At 33.0% G+C, this 23,558-nt stretch overlaps 1 protein-coding gene across 1 annotated transcript in view; it reads right to left on the reverse strand.

Annotated features, from left to right (window-relative positions):
* LOC106107816 overlaps positions 1-23,558 on the reverse strand; it is a 78,940-nt gene that overhangs the window by 21,736 nt on the left and 33,646 nt on the right. Inside the window, exon 3 of the mRNA XM_013288820.1 lies at positions 5-130. Coding sequence (XP_013144274.1) covers positions 5-130 — 126 coding nt within the window. The remainder of the gene's footprint in view (positions 1-4; positions 131-23,558) is intronic.

The following is a 23,558-nucleotide window of genomic DNA, read 5'->3' on the forward strand; positions in this document are numbered from 1 at the left end:
TAACTCCCTCCAACACGTCTGCCAGCAGTAGACCGTCTGCGCAGTCTCGCGCCAGCCCGCCACCAGAGGTCCCTGCGCGACGCCGCGAACGAGCTCTTTCCAAATAATGATTCGCCCAGTCCGTGTAGATCTGTTGAAGGAAGAGGGTATTAGGTAAATGATTATTTCTATTGTTTTCATCCAACTGACGTATATTATTATCTGCACAACAGTGATTATTTATGAAAATTTGGCTTAATCACAAATAATCCTACAATATGGAAAGAAAATTATATTTTCTTAATTTATGTATTGGATTGTGTTAAAGAATGACTGACTGATAGTTTTTTAACTATAAGATCTTTGATAAAATATGGATTACTATTTAAAATATAGATTCTTGTATATTTATAAAGGAAGATAAGGTATAAAACTTTAGAAGACATGTAACGACAAGCGTACATCACGCAATGAAAAATTTAATAGCATGAATTTACGAGTCATATAATATGTACCATTTAAGCTTACATTCAAATAACTTTGGAGCATCTTGCAAATAAAATAAAATATAATAAAATAAGATAAAATAAAATAAAATTAAATCTTACCACCACTACAACACAATTAGGATTAAGAGAAAAAAACACAACAAAGTAATTAAAAATGATAATAATAAACACGTAATTACAGACAAACGAAGTATTTAAAATGTGTATGCAATGCTGACCGGATTGGATCCTCGCTCAGCTATAAATGCTGGATGCTTGCAAATGTAAACTAGACTTGTAATGTGAATGAAGTACGCCTTTGATTAGGAAATTCATTGGTCACATATGGTTTGGAAAGTGACATTCAGATCCAAATAAACTTTAAATAAAGATATAGTAAATAACACATAGATAATTAATTATGACGGAAGAGCCTTATAAAAAAGATGTCAAGATACTTTTTCAATTCAAGAAGGACAAGGTTTTATTGGTTGTAGATAAGCAACAAAGTTCGCGGATCATTTGTGAGAAAATCTCTCGGCGCTTGTTGACTCACAAAGAGATGTAGATAAGGTTTTGATGGAGCTGTGAGATGCGAAACGACCACTAAAAATTTTACGACGAGACGCATGCTTATATTGAAACGGTGAGCATGAGAATCGTTTTATGTTCACGTTATCACCCATTAAATTATTGTTAACATATTCAGAAAAGTAGGTTCCAATACTTAATTTTTATAGTGTAAGGTGGCAAATAAGCGGCGACCGCAGCCCAAACATATTTGCAATTGCAGATGTGTGGCCTACCTTTAATTAACAGATGTTGGAATGCACTGAAAAAAAATATTCCCCTTCCTATGTGTCTATTTATTGGGGACGTATAGTGAGCTGATGATGATGATATAAAAATGGATTTAATAACTGTTCAAAATTGTTAAATGACACTACAGGTAACCCTTAATGTATGCTTGTAATGATATATTGATAATGCATGGTATGAGACCATGTAAACAGGATCAATCGGATATGCTAACATGTTTGTCTGATGACTGTATCCCATCCTGTTCCTTGGAAATTCTGATTCACTGAAAAACGAAAGAAGATTTAATATTACAGGCATTGTTATCGCTACTAAAGCACCGGGATTATTCATGGCACATTTTAAGTTATCGTCGGTGTTCCTAACAATGAGGTCATCATAAAGTCCATAATCGTTCGAGCGAGGCTACTCCTGCCTAATGGAAGATAACTGACAGACTTACGTGAATTGATACGCGGAAATGGTCACTATGGGTCCCAGATCGCTTCCTATAGATTATTCACGCCATTTCTGGTATACATTTTATTGCACTTACTACGCGATAAAATACAAGAATGTGATGTATGTCCTGCATATGCTTTTTGTTTGATTTTTAATCCTGTAGAAAATTTTTTTCTTAAACAAATTAGACATAAAACTTCAGTGAGGTGATTAAAAAAAATATTCATGATCAAAATACTAATTCTACTTATATGATTTTTTTATGTAAAAATAACAAGCTAATATGTTATTAAACAAACGATTTTATAAAAGAATTAAGCCATATTTGAACTAATTCTCTGAAGAATGGGGACATGTGTCGCGCGACATTCCGTCGCCTGAGCCACTCAGACGATAGGCACCAGCCTTCTTATTCGCAAATGGATTTTTAATCCTACATCTCCAGCTAATTGGAGAACCCAGAGGGAATCTAATCGGGATTCGAGAACTGTGTAAAGCAATGAACTCTATGTACTAATGGAATTTTTAATTTAGTCCCATTACTTTAGATCAATGAAGAGATTTTGGTACAAGATTAGAAATATTTACAGGATTTAGAGGAAAAAGACACTTCTTATCATATCAAGGATTAAGGAAACAGACTGGATATTTGATTTATTTTTTAGATAAAATAGAATTCAAATGAAAATTTAAAACCATAATAAATGAAATTGTCAGGTAATAAATGAGTAAATATTATTTCTCATTTCTGTCGAATCATTACTGGTTTACTTTGTGATATTCATTTACGTTCCAATATTGGACCCTTAATCTTTGACGCATCGTTTTCGTGTATTGTATGCATAGTTATACAATTTATACATCGTAAAAGGCTTATTAAAATACATGTAGATGTTATCTAGTGATCGAACATGTTAATAGAATAATCGGAACATGCATTGAATTGGTTCGAGTCATCTCTATCCAACCTTTATCTGTTACTATCGTGCTGTTTATTCAAATCAACTTCGAATGGGTTTCGATTGTAATAAATCTTTTGGAGCGGGACATTTTTATCGCTCTAGTCGACTACATCGGGTAGATCCCTTCCTGTGAAAAAATCTGTAAAGACTTTTTAAACATTTTTTATTGTTGTCGATTAGAATGTTTATTCATTTGATTACATTTTAAATAATTTTTAGAATACTACTTTTGTCTCAATAGGAAAAAGATTTTTTAACTTTACTGATAACTAATTTTTCGCACTCTAAGAAAATTAAAAAGATTAAAAAAACACGTAGATCCATAGATCGTAAACTATTTGAAAAGTTAAATTATTTCTATATTATAATCTCAGTAGAGCACTGGACTCTCAGAGCTGGGCGCTGGAAGCTTGTAACCTTATTCTTTATCAGTACCGATCTCAAACGTCTCTAGGTCGTAACGTCGGTATGCTTTAACGACCATGACAATGGCTTTGGAATAAGAGCACTTGCGTGTAATATTCAGAACGGCATTACAACCATAAGAGCTTTGATAAAGAGCCTCGAACTATACTTGAGTTTAATTTATTGTTTTTCGAACAAAGATCATTACAATACAGGCCAGAATTATTCCTTGAATCTCTATTTGGATTAATTATATTTAATCTGTGGATTTCAAACTTTTTCCTCACTATGTTATTTCACCTTTCTTCTTTTATTTATGTCTGTAAAATAAAACGCAATTTTTTTTATTAATTGTGTCTTTATCTGGTTCGTAATGTAATTACAAAGATAACAATTTGGTGTTGCCAATTGGCCCAATCTAGACTAATAGCGTACGAGATGACGGGCAATGGAGTCATTTGCATGTCTTTGACCCCGGGTCGAACTTGGGTGAGATTCATTTGCGACTCGTGTATGGCAAATGTTGATTAAACGATACGATAAATCTGCATGTCCGAGAGGTAATTATTGGAACACAAAATGCTTCTAAGTAATTTTGTTAATTGACTGAATTAATATTTATTTATACAAGGAACTTTGTTCAGAATAGTTTTAAGAGATGTAGGACTTTTAGTTCTTAGAGATATTACGCCACTTAACAGTTGGGATATTAGATAAAATTTGTTAAAGCTTTAATTGCAAGATTTGTAGATAAATTCAACAGAAAAGCATTAAAGTTCTAAACAAAACCACATATTAAAGCTGAAAAAATATTTTGAAGTTAATATGAGTATCCTTGTAAGCGTCTCCACTGTTTTTAGAAAGCCATAGATAAATTCTGTCACTACGACATCCGGTCGTGTGTCTGTCAACATTCTCTGGTCCTCCTGTTACATTCCTATGTTTGCTGCGGAACCGATTCTCTCTTAATTACTTTGAAATGTTGTTAGTTGTCTATGGCATTTAACAACTTTTGCCTTTGTCCCCTAACTTTCATCTTGTTTGAAAATTTGTTGCTGCCTATGTCTTATAAGTCAGTTATTCTATGTGTAATACTAGCTTGTGCTCCTGACTTCGTCCGCGCGGATTTAACTTAGTTAAAAAGATATCTAGTATTAAAGTTTCTGTGTATCTAGGTCAATCAAGGATAGTGTAGCTTCCCAACAGTCAACGAATTTTTCAAATCAGTTCAGTAATTTCGTAGGCTATTGAATTCTAACTAATAAACAATCCAATCTTTCCAGTTTATAGTATTTATAGGATACAAAGTTTAATTTTAATGCCTTTTCATGTAGTTTAAATTCATTCTTGTTTAAAATTGACCATAGAGAAAATTCTTCTAAAAATATTTACAGCATACAATGTATTATAGTCCACGTATTGAAAAAAACGTGACGTGGATAAATACAAATGAGTAACAAATGATATTTTCTTTGGTTTGTTTACGTTACGCAGCAGTTCCAGTATAGGTGGAAGCTTAAAGCACAGCGCGGAAGCTAATTGAGGTCGAGCTTTTAATAGAGACGAGCGGCGGTAACGCCTCTGCCACCACGCTTGACCCCATTGGCTCAGTGATGGTGAGCTAGAAAATATATCAAAGTTCGATAAAGACACAAGGAATAATAACAAAATGTTTTTGTGCGCTGTGTTTAATATGTATTTACTTATTTTAAATAAAAATTAATATAATACCTGCACAATTGACCTGGTCTGACGCGTGACATCGTCGGTAGAGCCCTGGATGGACCTCGGGGCTCTTATACAAGTCGGTATCATGGCGTCACTCATACAAACACATACAAATCATTGTCAATTTCCATAACAATAACATTTTTTTACCCATCTAAAAGTTATAAAAGATAAAAGATTTCTGAGCAACTATTAAATGTCGGAACTTCAAACAGATCGCAAAATAAAGAGTACAAACAGTTGTTTACAACTATCACAGAGCCCTCTTAATAATCTTCGTGGTTAGAAAACGCTGACACAAAGCGTGATGAGAACCAGCATAACTTGACCTACGGCTAACTTGTCTTCATAAGAGAACATAATAAAAACAGGTAGACTCCGGTCGCGAGTGAAGGGTCTCATGTGAATGGGTGTGTGTAGACATCTGGGAATATTTACTGGTGCGTTTGGCGCCACTGCCCACGCGTTCATCGACGCGACGCACTGGGTCACGAAACAGTATCAAAGGATTGCCGACCAAATAATTCAGCGAAATCTACCCTGATACAGTGGAAAACATGTATTTTCATGTCAAAATGTATGTATTAATAAGCCAAAAAATTGCAAGTTGAACTAATTTCTTATAAGCTTCACGAAAGGTATAAACTGTATACCTAGTTTTTCCTGTTTGAGGAAGTAACAGCAATTTAGCATACTAATGACAGGCAGTAATTCATATACATTTAGCTACGAAAACATTGTTAAAAATTATTGCTCCAATATTCTCTATACATAGAAAAATACTTAAGTAGACTTTAGATCTTACAAAAAGCAATTTTACTCAATCGATAAGTATCGAATTAAATCTGTACAGATTAAATAACAGAAATACGGACAGTAAATTTTACCAGTATAATTGCATTAGTGTGGGCGCTCGAAACGAATACATTAAAAGGCAACAGTAACACGTAGGCACTGTTTGAACTTAAACAATGACTGGCAAACGATAAGTGGGACGTCATTCATATTTATTAAGATTCTAACTGTAATGCATAGAATTGTCAACCATTACAAAAAATAATAATCTAACCACCTTAAGAGCGCGGGCACCCTTTGTACCATCGCACAACTATTTAGTCGCGCTTTGATTTCTATGAGCCTATGTGAAGGTGCGCTGCGATACTATTCGATTTTTAATTGTTGACAATTGACAATCGATAATTGCACAGTAGTTGTGCGATGGTTTAGTCAAAGGTGTACGATCTAACTGCAAAGGAATTTCACGTAGCCTAATTTAACGAACTATTAAACATAATTAAAACTTACGCAGTATATTTTACTTCAAACATTGAAACAATTGACTTTATTTATTCAAAATTATGTTTTTTAATATTACTCTATTATAAAAATGACCCAAAGAGCTGATTGTATGACTTTATATAAAAAAGCTTGGTAACAGAATGAAATTTATTATAACCACTATGGTAACATACACACAATAGTACTAATTGTACATGTAACCGAGATCGGGTGAGGTAAATACAGAGCTTATTTTTATAGCGCCTGTTGTAACGGTCATGTTTCATTAAAACAATAGCAACATTACAATGAATAAAAGCACGCCCATTGATTAAAACACGTACGCTAGCTAAAGTAGAAATTGTAGACTAAATAAAGCATAATCGAAAGATAAATAATACAAATATATCTCACAATCTTACTAATATATTATACGAATAGATGGATGGATGGATGAATGTTTCTTAGAGGTTGTCTAAACGGCTGCACAGATCTCGCTGAAATTTGGCGTAAAACATAGTCTAGAAGAACGCAAAGAATACTTTTTATGTTAACAATTTCGCTCGCATTGAGTCGTGGGTGACAGTTTCCATAAAATACTGTTACAAAACATTTTAGAATATAATATCGCCTAAGGCAAAGCACACGCGAGTGTAAGGGCAGACTAAAGGGAAGAAGAAAATAGAACACATCCTGTTCCTAGCGCCTCTTTGAACTCCGTTTCAAATATAATAAAGCAAATATCGTTGGCAATGTGACAGAGACAGATGCGTATGATAATTGAGTTATGACTAAATATGTAGAGGGATACTTTCCATCAGTTTTAAATTATAAACGAAAGACTGATATAAATTAATCGATACTAAATAATAATAATAGGGTCAAATATTAATCTATACTAATATAATAAAGCGTAAACACACACTTATTTGTTGCCTAAGATATCAGCAATAACAGCATATTTTCAAATAACTCTTCTTTTAATAAAAAGCCCTACACTTACGTCACGCTTTAGGCTATATATTTTCACGCCGCTAAACTTAGGGGTAAATATATTGGATGAAAACCCTAATGAGGGAAAGAGACCATAAGTTGTTTCCAACATCAAGGAATTAAGGTTGCCATGGTTTGACATCATGTCATGTCATTAAGACATTTGCAATTGATAATTATGTGAACAATAAAACAATTTTTTATAATATCATGCGGAGGAAGTAGCATGGGAACAGCTAGTTGTTGAATAAAACTGCTCATATGTCACGTAAACTTAAAGAAAATTTTATTTACACTGTGTGTATTTATTTACACTATGTGAAAAAAATTAAGACAAGAGGTACTGTAAGAAAAGTCGTAAACTAAACTAAGGCACTAAAAGACACATTGATAATCTTAATCCTAATAAAATGAAAAGGGAAACGGAAGGTTTAACTTCTAGCACCAATAATCGGCCAGTCCGCTGTAACACTAGACCGGTAAACTATTACCGGAGTCCGCATCCTATCCGCACTGTTTATTTACCCCGGCTGTCAAAAGTTCGACACACGGCGTGTATTTATAACCTAGGAAGGTGCGCCCGGTCAATGACCTCTTGTGACACAATCAAACACGAGCATTAACAACGTGGAACAAAGCACCTCTTAAAACATTTGTAGATTAACGTACAGATAATGTTAACCACCGTAAAAGGTTTTATGTGGTAGCTATTACCTCCAAAGCGGATGTAGAGGAATACTTTTTAATCACGACTCAAACATCGATATGACTGACTACGTTGTTTTTTTACTTTCTATCGTTATGAATTTATAAAAGACCTATTAGACTTGTTTACATCGGAACATTATAAGGTTGAATTGAATTGTTTTGGTTAGATTTTTCTTCTTCCGATAACAACATTGAAAGCACATATGCAATAGTTATATTACAATGATTAGTTTAATTAATAGACTAGCCTTATTTTTTTAAATGACTCACGTAAATGTTCAACAATTATTTGTTTGTATGTAAATAATACTATCTACATCTGAACCTAAAGGCCTGAGGTCTTTGTTTGGTTTGATAGTCTAAACATGGCGTCAATCATCACCGAACTGGGATCGTTTGGTATCGTTGCTTGATAAAAGGATGCATCGGCCTTGGGTGTAAGTGGGGCGCAGATGTTCGCTGCATTGTTACGTGGGCGCAAGCTTGCTGGGTTACCTACATCTTGTCTGTACACACTAACAGCCACAGTTAGCGATAACTAATGATGAATTAATCAGCGTCTAAGTGCAGAATTTTTATACCAAATCAACATTTAAAGACCCTTCGTGATCATTAAAAAAATCTTACGACTATATACTCAAGCGAATCTTAAATACATACACGTCGAAATTTGTAAGTAATTGGGAATTTACGCATGGCCTTATAATTTAAGACTACTTCATTTTTAAATAACGTTTCAGTATTCTGCCGTGAAACTATCTAATAGAAGAATTTTGCAATAGAAGTAACTATACATGATAATTTAATACGCTTAAACACTCTGTATTCAAAATAAAGATAAAAAAATCGTGATTTGTACCTTCGTTTTACGGTCCTAAATCCACATACAGATATATTCTTGTTAAATTTATATTTGCACAATACTAGAAATACAGAGTATTTCTGTTATTTGTATCGTTACAGTAACAACGATGGATGGTTGACAAATAATGTCGCTCGAATGCCTCCCGTGGTGGTGTCGAGCCTTTGAAATATTACTAGCACTAGCGCTGTTTGTCCACTGACGGTTTACCATTCTCTCGTAAAACAAGGATCGCTTAATTAGCAGACAGTTGTACTTAAATGTTTGTTTTAAGTGATTAATGTTTTAAGATGTGTGTCGAACTATCCGCAGTAGGACAACGTCTTAAGCATGAGCCTCTAAGCATAAGTTTTTTTTTTTAATTATTAAAAAGAATTCTTATTTATAAACCTATTTTAATAATTTTCAATAATGCAACATTGTCCGTTAGTCGAATACTGTGTTATGTTTAATATTTCTCTTTGATTACGTAAGTCACGAGGTCGTAAAAGCTATTCCTGCGTGCAGTTACATCGTAAGGAACTCCGTCCCAAGTCACGTGCTGGGCTCGTATACTATTAATACACCGATAATATTACACCTGATTTTGTGATTTAAATAAAAAGTGGAGTAATTATTATATTATTAAATGAATTGATTTGTAATAACTGTAACTATAAAATTATTTAAACTTTCGTGAGACATTTTATAACTAATAATTAACTGTAACCATCTATCCAACGTTTTACTTAATTTCGTTAAAGTGAAATAACAACAATATATAAGTTTTTAATAGTCTTTTCTTTAAAATTTTTGCTGTATTTTTACTTTACATTAATTTGATAATAAACATAATATTAATTAGGTTTCAAATTATCTAATTTTTGACAGACTATCAATTCAGCAGTACCTAAAATATTATTGTTATAAAATTTATAACAAAATTCCGATGTACTCTCAGGGTTCCTTTCAATGTAAACAAGATTATGTTACGCCACAAATAGCTGCAAAACCATTGAACAAAGTAATTAAGATAAGTTTGTTCGCTCGTATACAATCTGCAACGACACAACAAGACGGTTTTATGCTGTTTGCTTACTGCCTTTTATTTGCTATTTGTATAAATTCTCATTTAACATTTTTATTGAAGGCATTACTTGTAGAATTAGAGTACAAATTGCTTATTAAATACTGGTTAGTAGTGAGAACATCATAAAAAGTTGTCCATTTTGTTTGAAACTTAAAGTTTTAGAAAGACATTTTATATTTCCACAGATGAAATGTGCTATTCTATCCCACAGTGTTTTTTCATGCAACTTTACAATACAATTTTTCAACTTTTCCGAACTTATATTTAGTTAAATAAATTTCATTACATTTTAAAAGAGATTGCATTGGTTATATACTAAACATCTATTTATTTAAATGTTTAACCCTCAGGTTTACGGTTTACGGTAAAAAAAACATTTATCAAAGCCCAATATTTGAGCAGCAAGTCTGCCAATCACATTGAAAATACGTTTCAGCGAATTTTATAAATAGTATGTAGGTAAATGAATGAATCGGGCTTCTTCGCTCTCTGCTGACACATTTTCCCACTTTACGTATGATTGTTTAAACATATATTTCATCTGAAAAGTTAATCAAACGGTAATAACCAGGTTGTTGAAATCATTATTTATTCTTCATTCTATACGATGTTTATAAAAGTCGTCTCTATCTTTATGAAAAAACAAATAAATAATCAAGTTGTCTCCTTTCGAAAAGATTCATTGATTATAAACCTACGAGCTGTTGCTCGCGACTTCCTTCACGTGGAATTAAAAAAGTAGCCTATGTTAGTTAGCTAATATTTTTAATCGGCCGAGTAATTTTTAAGTTATTACAATACATGCAAAAACCTAAAAATGCAAATCTTATCTTTTTACAATATTAGTATAGTATAGGTATAAACAAGCTCTATCATTGGGAATCCACATGTATCTTCGCTTACATACAGACACAAGTTTCTTTTGCTTTTAAATCTTAGTACAGATTAGGAACGTTTTAGCGGAACACATTCAGCATCTTATCTTTAAAAAGTCAAGTCTGCACGACATCAAACAAACGCCAGTTCTATAAATATTCATAAACAGTTAAAACATCCCAAGATTAATACATTATTTTTATGATAGGCAGACTAATTCATCATATCATATCGTAATAAGGCAAATGGAATAGTAAAATCTATTTAAATAGTGATAAAAATCAGATAGCAATAGCTGTCACCAGAGACTTCGTCCGCGTGGTATAAAAAGCAACGAAGTAAATAGCCTATGTAATCTTCGAGACGTTCTCTATGCCCAATAACGTCCAAATACTTTCCGGACGTAAATTGTAACAAACGCACATAAATCTCTTCTTACTTTCTCTTTTATAGTTGTAAAACTATGACTGTCAAGTCAGAAGTTTCAGAATTGTAAATAAAGTAGAAGATAAAGACATGAATAAAATTAGTAGATATTTACCAATTAACGTGTTTAATTTTATGAATAAAGTTCTTTACCTAATGTTACTCGCTAACAATGCGGTCGTCAATATATCCCGGTATAATTACATTGTTATGGTCGTAATTGAAAAATGATACATTGTACTAGACAGTAATGCAATATATTATGTGCGTTTATCGATATAATGAATTCCCGTTTCTGCGATAATTTATACAAAATAACAAAAATTGATGCAAAAACTTTGATCATTATTTTTTTATTTAAATGTGAAACGAGACGACCCCAAAAGGCAACTAATTTTTACGTCGACAAGTCAGTAATAGTTATATAATTTAGCTCCAAATGGAAATTGTTTCAACAATTTTTATGACCAAATTAGAGGTTAAAAACTACAGAATACGTATAAGAGATAGGAATGCAGTAATTGTAAAAAAATGTTGGAATAAAACGGGTTGATATAATAAAATAAAACCGCGTCTGAATCCAAAACAAATTTTCGAATCAGTATTACGGTGTTACCAATAAATCGTTTCGAAATGCTCTTACGACTGCATTAAATTTATTCACGAAGACGATCGAGACATCCGTGAAAAAACGATAATTGCCTATCCTTTTTTAGTTTCTTTAATTATATAACACTGTTATAAAATTTTTAATTATTTGACCATTTGATTCGGTTTACCGACTATGAAATAGTTGCTTAGAAAACTTAATGACATGTCGAATTAAACTGAAATCACTGTAACCATTTCGCAACGCATCCGACCGAATTAGACGCCGGCGAAACGCGCGTTTGTCAGGCCCCGACGGGCAATGACACGCGTGGACCGTGCGCGCGCGCTCCTCTCACTAACGTCCCAGCTTAGCCCAAAGCGGTGCCATTTACTAAAGCTCTCTCCCGTTAGAGAAGGACGGCGGATTGACATTAAAAGGGATAATGTCGCGAATTAGGAAAATTTAAAATATCCGTAAATAATGATTTCTTGAGCTTTTAACAGAAATATCGCGATTTTTCAATATACAAGTTTTCCACCCTATAAAGTTTAACTGCACTGTCTGTCATATTTTTGATTGAACGTTGTTGAAATAACTTTTTAAAATACCACAGTTTAAAATATTGACAGCATCTGTTAAATGGAAATATTTTTTCTATCCCCTAATAAAGTAGCTAAAGCACTTTTATTTTAAACTAGCATTTCAGACGGACTGAATTTAAATTCAAATTGTGTAGTCGTGTGGACGTGTCTGCACTAAACTTCTAGTTGAAATTCACCTAAAGTTAGGAATTGAATTCCGATCGGTTCGATCCAGTAAGCAACGTTCTGATATAAAATTTATTACAATTTATCTAACGTTTTTTTTATAAGCTTACGGTATCGCGGTCAAACATCGTCCTACCCCATACACCTCTCAACTTGTCATGAAACTTTCTATAAAAATCTTTGTCCTTTGTTACCTAGTTGGTCCCCACGTCCGGGAAACCGACACTTGACCTGCCGACGTATTTAGTTCTTTTGTGTATAGGATAAAGGGAAGCGTGACATAACGTATTTGGTCACATTAAAAAAAATTGAATAGGTTCTGTTTTGATCATAAATTTTGTTTCAATGTATCTCGTATTCATTTTAAGATGTCGCACCTTTTTGTAAACACACCACTTATACGAGATTTTATCAAAGACCCAGGAATATTTTCGGATAAGAAATTTAAATATTTTGACTAAATATTGTTGTCAGTTTGTCAAGCACTTATCTTATAGGAAATTCTCTTATATATGTACTTGTAGGTAAATAATTTTAGCTACTTTGTAGTTACTGACTTTTTTTAGGAAATGTTATGGGAACTCAATTAAACTTTATACTTTAATTTACGTAAATCAATGTTGTAAATGATTAATATGTTATTGCTTTTAAAAAGATAAATAAATCTTCATGATTTTATATATTTCGGCCAGAGTCGTATATTACGCCAGTATGGATGCCCGTGTCAATAATTTAGTGCTTATCCGCATTGAACGTCGCCTTTACAACTTCAAGCATGAATGATGATTCGAATTTGAACATAACATGTTTTGCAAACGATTTCTTTGTCAATTAGAAGTGAGATTAAATAAAATAATCCGTGAGATAAATTAACTTTCATATTTTATCGTTGTTTGATATTCAATTGCATTAAAAAACTCTGGCCAATAAACGGTGTACGTAATAATATAGATTTTTTTATAAAAATAACTCCGTAGCTCCAAATATTGACAAAGAAAGCTTTTTATCGGCATTAAATGTTACGTCTAATTCACGCGCGTTAAAATATGGTTTCAGGAGTTCATAAATCTTGATAGTTATGTTTGGTACAGGTGAGGTGCGGAAATGCCGTCGCAGACCGCCTCTATTTTCAGTGTCCGTTTCGCCACGAGCGCCGCCTCCCCACATCAATAAGCGACGCTATCCTACGCCCTACCACGATGCAAATTTAAGTGGATTAACCATGCTTAATACTTATAGAATTAAAAACAATATACAATTTAACAAGTGTAAAGCGTAAGTGTAATTATTATTAGTACCGGGATTGGTTTTGAGACTATTTATGTTAGTGATGTTTGATGAAAAAGTTGATCAAACAAAGACCGATATGATTTGAAACTTTATTTTCCAATCGTTTAAGTTATTTATGAAATGAAATAGCACAATCATGGTTAAAAAATCTTATAACGTAGTTCTTTTTAAAATAAGCTAAGCAAAAAAGAATATTTTAACTACATACTTTAAAAAATATTTTGTCATTTTAATCATCAAGATTAGTTGGTCGCAGTATAGACACAAATATAAATAGGTGGTCTTATTTTCTTATTTATGACTGTTTTGGTCTTAATGTGCAACTTTTTATGATATATTTGGTTTTTATTGCTCCAGTCGACAGTCGTGCTGCGATTGAAGCTGATCACGATACAGTAACTGGGTTTATAACTACGATCTGTTTGTACAACGAGCTCGTACTTTATAATGTCTGTACGCAGACTTTTCTAATTACATTGTTCTATAAAATTTTATTGGTAATAATATGTAGAGTGTGGTTCTGTAAGTTGCTTCATCGATTTAGAACATTCATATGTTATACATTAAAGTAAAAGTTGCGTAAGTGTTCATAGTTAATGTGCATTTTTGAAATCATTTATTGTTGTCATTTGTTGTAAACATTATTATGCACTTATCTATACTATTATAATGAAGCGTAAATACACACTTCTTTGTTGCCTAAGATGTCAACAATTACAGCATATTTTAGAATAACTCTTTTTTTAATAAAAAGCCCTACACTTACGTCACGCTTTAGGCTATATATTTTCACGCTATTAAACTTTGGAGATAAATATTGTGGATAAAAACCCTAATGCGGGAAAGAAACCATAAGTTGCTGCCAACATCAACGAAGTAAGATTGCCATAGTTTGTCATCATGTCATGACATATTAACATTTGCAATTGATAATATGACAAATGTTAACATAAAAATAAATTTTTCATAATTTCATGCGGATGAAACCGCACGGGAACAGCTAGTACGAGTATAAACCTGGTTAAAGTGACACTAGGAACCGTAGTTTTTTCAAACACGACAAACAGTAATTCTTCTCAATTTTCCTTTTACTAAAATACTCATTAGTTATTACGATACAAAATCTCGATGTGTAAGAAATGTATTCTGACTAAAAGAAAACTAATATTTGTTTCTACCAACTTCGAAAGTGATTTTATATATAAGAAGCTACTCGATGAAAAGTGTAATAAGAACATCAATAAGGAAAACGAGATGTTTTGTAACCTCTGAAAATGGACGTTATATAGTCCAGTTTTTTGTGTTTGTTAAACTAGCGCTTGACCACAATCCTACCTGATGACAGTGATGATGATCGAAATATGGTAGGCGCTAGCTTAATAAGTAGCTGTTTATGTAAACAAATATTTTTTTCTTACCAATCCTTAAAACCTTATAAGACAAATCAAGATAACGTATCTGTGTCCAATATCTGGTAAATTTAAACTATCCAAAAACTTTTCTTTAAAAATAGAAAACACGTCATCGTTCATTCATACTAAAACAGTAAAAGAACAAACTATTTTACAACATATTAAAAACTCTCGGAATAAAAAGTAATGACCGTACAGACGAGAAAAAAACAACTGAGTCACACATCGTCTGGAATTCTGATCCTCTCTATGAAGAGATTATTCATGTCTGCTGAAACCTGTATCGTACGATCGATCTTCCCTCTGAGTAGACGTACTCTGTGGGAAGTTTTGGGACCGATGACTCACAAGTGACTCACTAACCTCTCCTAGCGGCTAAATTAAACGCAAAGTAAATTTAGCAAAACGTACTCTCGCCTATTACTACAACGTTGTGCAACTAACGTTGCCAATTGTTCCGAAATAGTGTTTAAGGCGTTTAGCGTAGTCGTTAAATTTTAATCTTAGCTATTGTTAGAATTTATAATAGTTAAGCAATCAATTATTTTAAGTGTGATTCCTAACTAGTGACTAGGGAGCATTTATAAGAATTAAAAATACATAGTGTAGTTATATGTGGTTAGGGTGGCCACACTGTTATCTACCGATAAGCAAGTTCTACCCAAGCCACCGAGACGGGAGTAGACGTTATCAATTAACAGTACACCAATTAATACTCGCCAACGATATTAAAAAAGTGATCATACGTAGCCGAATTTACTCGTACTTGAACTCGTGTAGTTCATCTGGGAGGTTTTGTTGCTTATCGCTTGCTACTTTTTCTTCTACTATCTACTACTTAAAAATCAAAAGCTACAAGACATATGTTTACTCTTATTGCATTATCAGACCAAGTTATTTAACAAGTTCATCACCAATAGAGTGACAGGCGCACAAGTTCGATCGCTCCACTTTATAAACGTTGTTCTTAATTTATTTTTCATTTCATTCAATTTAAGGTCCACGCAGGAGCGAAGATAATCGAGTTGCAGCAATCACAAAGCAATAAATCAAAATAATTCGTTGCTGGCAACAATTATTCGGGCAAATGGAGAGGCGGGAACACGCGCGCTTGAAGGAAACGCGTTTAATTAAAATAGAATACGAAAATTTATAACACGAGGGTGTTTATTTTGATGAGTCTGTTATATTTTGTGGTACAAATATTTTAGAATACTATTTAATATTTATGGCTTGATCTTAATATAGTTTAACTGTTTATGTCATTAATATTTGTCCCGGATACATGTGACAAAGTATAATAAAAAATATTAAAATACCAATCGACTTCTATCTTATCTGTGCAACAATTTCAGAGATAAACTTAGGTATGCATTTTTTATCCCTTTCTCTATTTGCGGTTGAAAAATTATGCTTACTGGAATTTACTATGCGAAATAATAATTGCTTATTATGTAATAAAAATTACCACATTGTTATTAAAAGTTACGGGGTTTTAATCGCTTAATTGTTAGTTGTCTGACTTTACTTATAAATTAATTCTGTCTAGACGTCGTCAATTGGCGATAAAATAACAATCAATTACGTAAATGTCGACCTCACATGAGATAGAATGTTTAGTTATTTGATAAACATTACTTCCATAGTTATGTTAATTTATGTTCAACCTCTACAAAGACTAGTTAAAAAATAGACTGTTAAGAATCGGTTTTACTTAATTTATATTATTGTAGACTGTCAATGCCAAAAAACTTATAAAAACAATTCCTTCCGAGTTTAACCTTCATAAACAAATGTTTTCCTCTTTTAATATGGATACAAAGAGTCCATAATAAACTTCAACGTATTGTATTCATGAATTTCAAATTCATATATAGGATTAGTTTTAAATACAATAAAGATGGACGTGCCGAAAATTGCAACAGCGAATGTTTGAAGATAAAAATTGACGGCGCTTCAGATTCAAAGCACGGAATGAAACGGTAAGCCAATTAAACGGACGCAAAATGTAATGAACCGTTAATGAGTCGCGCGACGAATACAAACATTTCACTGGCTACGTGTGCCATCTCCCAATGAATTAACTAATGAGTTGCCGAAAATGCCTTTGTGAATTTACAAGCTAATTTTTGATTTCATCATCGTAAAGGGTTTTAGTTTGTTACGGTTTAATAGTTCAATATATTTCTGGATATCTGCTATCGATGTAGTAATTTTTCCTTGTCTCTAAACATTAGGGTTTTTTTGTAGTTGTGGAAACCTAGTTAAAGGGTACAATCACTTAGACGTATAAATGGTTGTTTTCGTACTGTTACAAAAAACAAAACTTTAAATGACCATGAAAATTTTTAATGCACAATTATCTTTTTCTATAGAATTGCGTACACTGTTTACCTTGTTACCGACAACCGGCAGCCGAAAATAGAAAACTTTTCTATAAACCAAAACAACTTTATTCTAAAGTTATTTACAAGTTTTGAAATATATTTGGATTTCATCTTGCCCATTACACGCTTCCTTTTCTTCTCCTTTTGTTTTCTTATCTCTTTTTAGTAACAAACCACGCAACAGTCTTGGTGGCCAGGATGCAACCTCTTTGGTTGTATTCATAATGCTTGTCAGCTAAAGAGATGTGTATTAAACGTACACATAAGGTTAATAACAGCTTTTATTACTACTTTAAAAGGGCAACAAAAAACTCTAACAAACAAATTTAACATACAGTTTCTAAACGTACATAATGCTTGTCAGACAACGTTTATCTTCATAGGAAACGCCTCCATCCGGAACTTGAGCAGATTGCTTTCATTTGTACATACATATAACAACGTCTGCGTAACTCAGTCTATCGAACAAAGCCTGACGACGTTACAAAGCCGTGGTTATGAAAAAAGTTGAGGCTAGAGACGTATATAAAAGTATATTTGTATTAGGAATAGGACAAAGGGCTAAAATTCCTCGACGTCGGTTTTTTACTCGCTTCGATTAATTCGCCCTAGCAACAATATGACGCTTTACGTTCAAGTAATTTTAATTTTGCAGACAAGTTAAGTTTTAAGCATTAGACAATAAAACAATGAAGATATTTTTTGTATATTAATCCTTGGAAATCATTGACAATTAAAGTATATCGTATTTGATGTAGAGTGAGTAGAGTTGACAAAATATTACATAGAGCAAGCAAGGTTTCTTACAGTACTTTTAACATCCCTTTTCTACGTCTTTTCTAATCCATTTACTTCTTCCTACAAAAAAAAAACGAATTCGTAACTTCTAGTAGGTGAAGAATAATTGTGTATTTATTTTACATCCAATCTATTGTTAATAAATATTCTGGAGACAAAACGATGTGGTTTATATACACAGTATTTTTTCGATTCGATAGTTTAATAAATAATTAATTTGAATTTAACTTTTCACGTAAAAAAAAGTTTGATCGGCGAATTCCCAGCACGAGTGGAGCCGTAGACTATGTGCAGAAGCACCATAATTACAAGTTATCAATGGCATCGATTATAAACACTATACTTCGATTATGATTGAAAGTAAATAATATCTTATCGCTTTGCATTTAGATACATAATTGTATTTACACACAAGACTAACTATAAAAGGACATTAGCAACATCTCAGTAAAAGCTGTATTAAGGGACATGTAATAGGCAAATTAGGAAGTAGTAGAATAAACTCAAATAATTAAGATTGAAATCGTGGACTATTACAAGACATTCGAGTTGCCTTAACCAATAGTCAACAATACGCTGCGGCTGTTAACAATAATTGTGTTACCAGTTGGAATAAATCTAAATGAACGCGTACGCAGCGACGCTTCTTAATTGACACGTCGGGTTAGTGGACCGAATGTCGCGAAACACGATATCCGCCATATGTTCTATTAACTCAACAATCTGTATCGCATCTCAATGTCTGTAGGTTTTATGTTTAACGACCAATAAATATCATGATGAATTGAGAGAACTAAATCGATATGTCCTAGACCTAGAATCTTAGAATATCATCGTATTGTCAGGGTGTATGCAATTTACCACACAATGGCACGAGAGCCATTGAGACCAAATTATTCTGCGGATTCAAGTAGCGAGGATTCTAAAATCACACACATTTCTGTTCACATTTTAAAATGTTTGAAAAATACTTTTAAATCTTGGAAAAATAATTTTGATTGAACCAGAAATTATATAACCGATTTTAAAGCACACACATTTTCCTTTTCTCGATAAAAATATGAATAAACATAAAAAGGGCTTTCAAAACCATATGTATATCAAGAAAACACTGTTAAAAAAACATTGTCCACTTTGTTCATTCTATACACGGTTTGCACAAAGGAAAAAAACAAAAACCGTACGTGTGCGTTCATTTCGCTAGCAGTAATACAAGAATAACAGCGGGATTTTCGCTAGAACCCTTCATAAACGGTTTGGGGAAGACAACGTTTTTCATATCGCATCGGCCTCATGCATTAAGCACTCACGATCTGTTAGAGCGAAAAAGCCAGCGAAACCAATTTCCAGTGAGCTCCGACCATAGTCTGTTAAGAGGCTTTATTTGTTTCAGCAACTGCTGACTATCCAGTTAACGAATTCGACAGAATTTAATTGGTCCGTTGTTTGCATTGCACTGCATTCATCACAAGGTTTAAATTTAATCCTAAATAACTATGAAGGGTTGTTTGTTATAGATTGATTGTTATTATGTTATTTTTAATATCGATCTCTTCTTGTCAATAAATTCGTTAAAACACTAAATTTACCTCCACACTACACTACACTAACACACTACACTAATTTTACCTAAAGTCCGGCTTTGTCAAACGCAATCAAGACAAAAATGTACCATTCCTTAATTTCAAATAAAAAAGAAAAATATCATAAAACTTGCAAAAGCAATCTCAGTCTAAAGAACCCAAATTAAAAATGAATCCACGTCAATGCACTGCATATTAAAATGTCCGTTCCGACATTCCGATGCATTTTGTTCCCGCACGAGACCACCTGTCCGTCCGCAACGAACATGTCATATGCAATTTATTCCGTCTCGTATGACAAGTCCTGTGACGTCACATTTGCGCCCACCAAACACGCCCCTGATGCATATTTAATTTATGTTTGATCGAAGTTAATGGAGCTAGATTTTGTTTGTATGTTTGTTTATCTGTTTTTTGGAATGCGAATGACATGAATGTTAGATCAGTAAAACGGTCGGAATTCTCGCTATGGGACGAATATTTACGTGACGGTTTTGTTATTTTACAATGGTACACCGTTGTCCTATTTCGGATATGCACTACCGTTTAGGAACGGCCATAAAAATAATTTTGGTAAGCTATTTGCTGGAAAAATAAATTTAAATATAAGTGTATAATAATAATAGCTACGTGCATATACAAATAACCACACGTTAAAAAGAAACGAATTTGCAGTCAAGTGAGAACATGGGAAATAGTCAATGGACGAACGCATTTAAATTCCAAAACGTGATCGCAGGCGAACAAAATCAAAACAATAGAGTTTACACTTCTAGCCAGACGTTGTAAACCTTGTAAATAAGACAGGAGTGTTTAAAATGAAAATAATTGATTTACTTATACCACTTTTTACGGAAATAACGAGAATAGATGAACGAGAAAATTTTCACGATTAAAGTTAAGATAGAGAAATAAATGACGCTATTTCTAATTAAGAAACTCAGATTTTAAATGTTGATCGAATTTCGAACATCTGGCGGCAACCATTGTGATAAAATAGGATTTGTGTATATAACTATAAAAAATCTTTAATCCAGACGTTCGCAGAGAACTGTTCAGAGATCGTAAACACAAAGCGTTCCATACCCCTGCTCTCAAAGAATGAATGGCTGTGATCTTTAATCAGAAAATTTCCAAGCCTTTGGTGGCTTTGATGGTTTGCGTCTGCTTTAAATATTGTTATGCTTTACTGAACCGTGTTAGTATTTCAATCATGATGGCATTAACACTTCTCCAGACTTGAATACTAAACTCCATGGGACAACAATGCAAGGCTAAATTATAGATAAGAGATAGGTTTGCGATCTGTTTCCGTTACGTCTAAGTTTTTAAATAAAACCTTGTTCCCATAAAAGTCTAGTATAGAGGAAGTCTATACTAATATTTATATTTTTTATATATTGAATTAATTTAAAAACTACTGAGCCGATATTAACAATTTCTTCACCATTAAAAAGCTATGTTATCAGTCAGTATCATAGGCTATATTTTTAATTTCACTCGAGCGAAGTCGCGGGCAACACTTAGTCGTTTATATTGTGTTATTACAGTGTACTTGTAGTTGTATCCGACTTGATGGCGCCAGTGATTAGTTGCGCCTTAATTCTCAAGGTCATAGCTATTGGATATTTATTTATTTCTTTTAGGTACTCTTATAACTGTAGAGGTACATTAAAATCACAAACAATAGCTATATTGTAATTCTTGGATTGCTGCGTAGTCCTTTTAAGAATATTATGTCTTATATATGTTTAAAGTTTGTACACGACTTTAAAGTTCTACGATTTTTTATCGACACTTGGACTATTTAGATAATGCAAAGCCAAAAAACATTCTCGGAAAACATTACATGTTTCACCTTCAAGATCATCTGTACTAATATTATAAAGAGGAAAGGCATGTATTTTTGTAACTACTGGACCGATTTCGAAAATTCTTTCATCATTACAAAGCTATCAGTGAGTAACATAGGCTATAATTTTCATTATCTTATAGTTTTACGCGGGTAGAGTCGTGAGCAACAGCTAGTAAATAGTATTCAACAAAAACAGAATCATTGTTCTATATATTATAAATTTAATTTTATTCGTATCTTCGATCGCACCCACATCAAGCCAGCACATCTTACGATGTCTTACACCCTTATACTGTCACTAACAGATTGTTCTAGGGTGAACGCGTCTTGCACCCCCTAACTACTTCCTTTATATAATTAGGCGGCTAATAAGTCCCTCTGAAATATTCAGCCGGGAGGGACCGCCGCCATTTTTGGACGACCCCGTCAATACTGATTACACGACCCTCTTTGAGATATCCATTGAAAATGGTTCACTAGAATTAATAGTATCGATGTTATCCGCAATTATTTCTTCTATTACAAACACATTTTTTCTCATTAACCATATTTAAAATAATAAAAATAACGATGTTGATTTTAAAAGAGTTTTCTCTCATTTAAATTGGATGTATTAAAATTAAATACGCAACTAAATTATTATGACATCTTAACGTATGCTATTATCTACGTACAATTTAAGAAAAATCATTTAAAACCTTACAAGTTCGTACAAAAAATTATACACAATTTAATATTTACAGGAATAATATAAGTAAAATAAAATTATTCTATGTATTCACGTAGTAAGACGCAAGTTCTACAAAATCTCATTTCTCACAAGTAACAAAAGCAGACAGGACTCTTCTGGGAATAGTTCGCGGATAGTAAATCTCAATTCGCATACAATTTGTTTATTGCACTTTGTGTAAATAATGTCATGCATTATAAAGCAAAGACAAATATGCTGATACTCAAGGGTGCATCGTTAATGCACTCTCTGCAATTGTAAACAATAACAAAGGGAACAGAGATTAATGTATCGATAAATATTATTTTTTCTCTATGTATTAAAGGTCCTAACGCTAGAAGACTGTACACAAACATTTGTCAAATAAACACGTGAGTTAATTTTTTAATCAACGAAACTTGAAGAATAGGTGAAATCTCACAATTAACTAAACCTCGAAATAACTTAATTTGCCCCAAGGCTATAATACCAATTAACTCGAAAATAACCCCCCAATCTACATAAAACACCCTATTAACCTAGTGGCTGAACTTATATAGTATTTACCTGAGCTGGCTTATGACAGACGTCACATACACTGTATCATGCATATTCATAGGTACCCGGGGCGCCGGCGGTCTGGACGGGCCCTAATGAAGCTTTTGCCGACCCATGGGGGTATGTTTAGTGAAGAGATTGAAATCTCCCGCGTGGAAAATAAGTAAATATTAGCTTTAATTTCAAATTCATTATTTTTCTACAAACAATACAAAAATAATCTTTTATACCGTGAAAAATATGTTACGACATGATATGTAACAGCTTAGATAAAATTCGTTTTAAATAACAATTTACCTACACATGGGCATGGCCAGGAAGACGGGCAGTTGCATAGCTCAAAGCTACATACATCAAAAGTGTAAAATATAAAAACTACTACGAATAAGACCATACTAATAGTAGCTGTCTTCCCCTAAACTTAGGCAAAATTATCAGCAGGCGACGGCAATGTATCTACCGGAAGTAGTACAGTTCCAGTAGCAATGACAGAAATTAGATACACCATTACGCTTATATAAAAGCCTATCAACATCCATAATCTCTGCTCGTTTTTTCCGTATCACGCGGCAC

This window comes from Papilio polytes, unplaced genomic scaffold (assembly GCF_000836215.1).
Source record: "Papilio polytes unplaced genomic scaffold, Ppol_1.0 DF821845.1, whole genome shotgun sequence".
NCBI classification, from domain to species: domain Eukaryota; kingdom Metazoa; phylum Arthropoda; class Insecta; order Lepidoptera; family Papilionidae; genus Papilio; species Papilio polytes.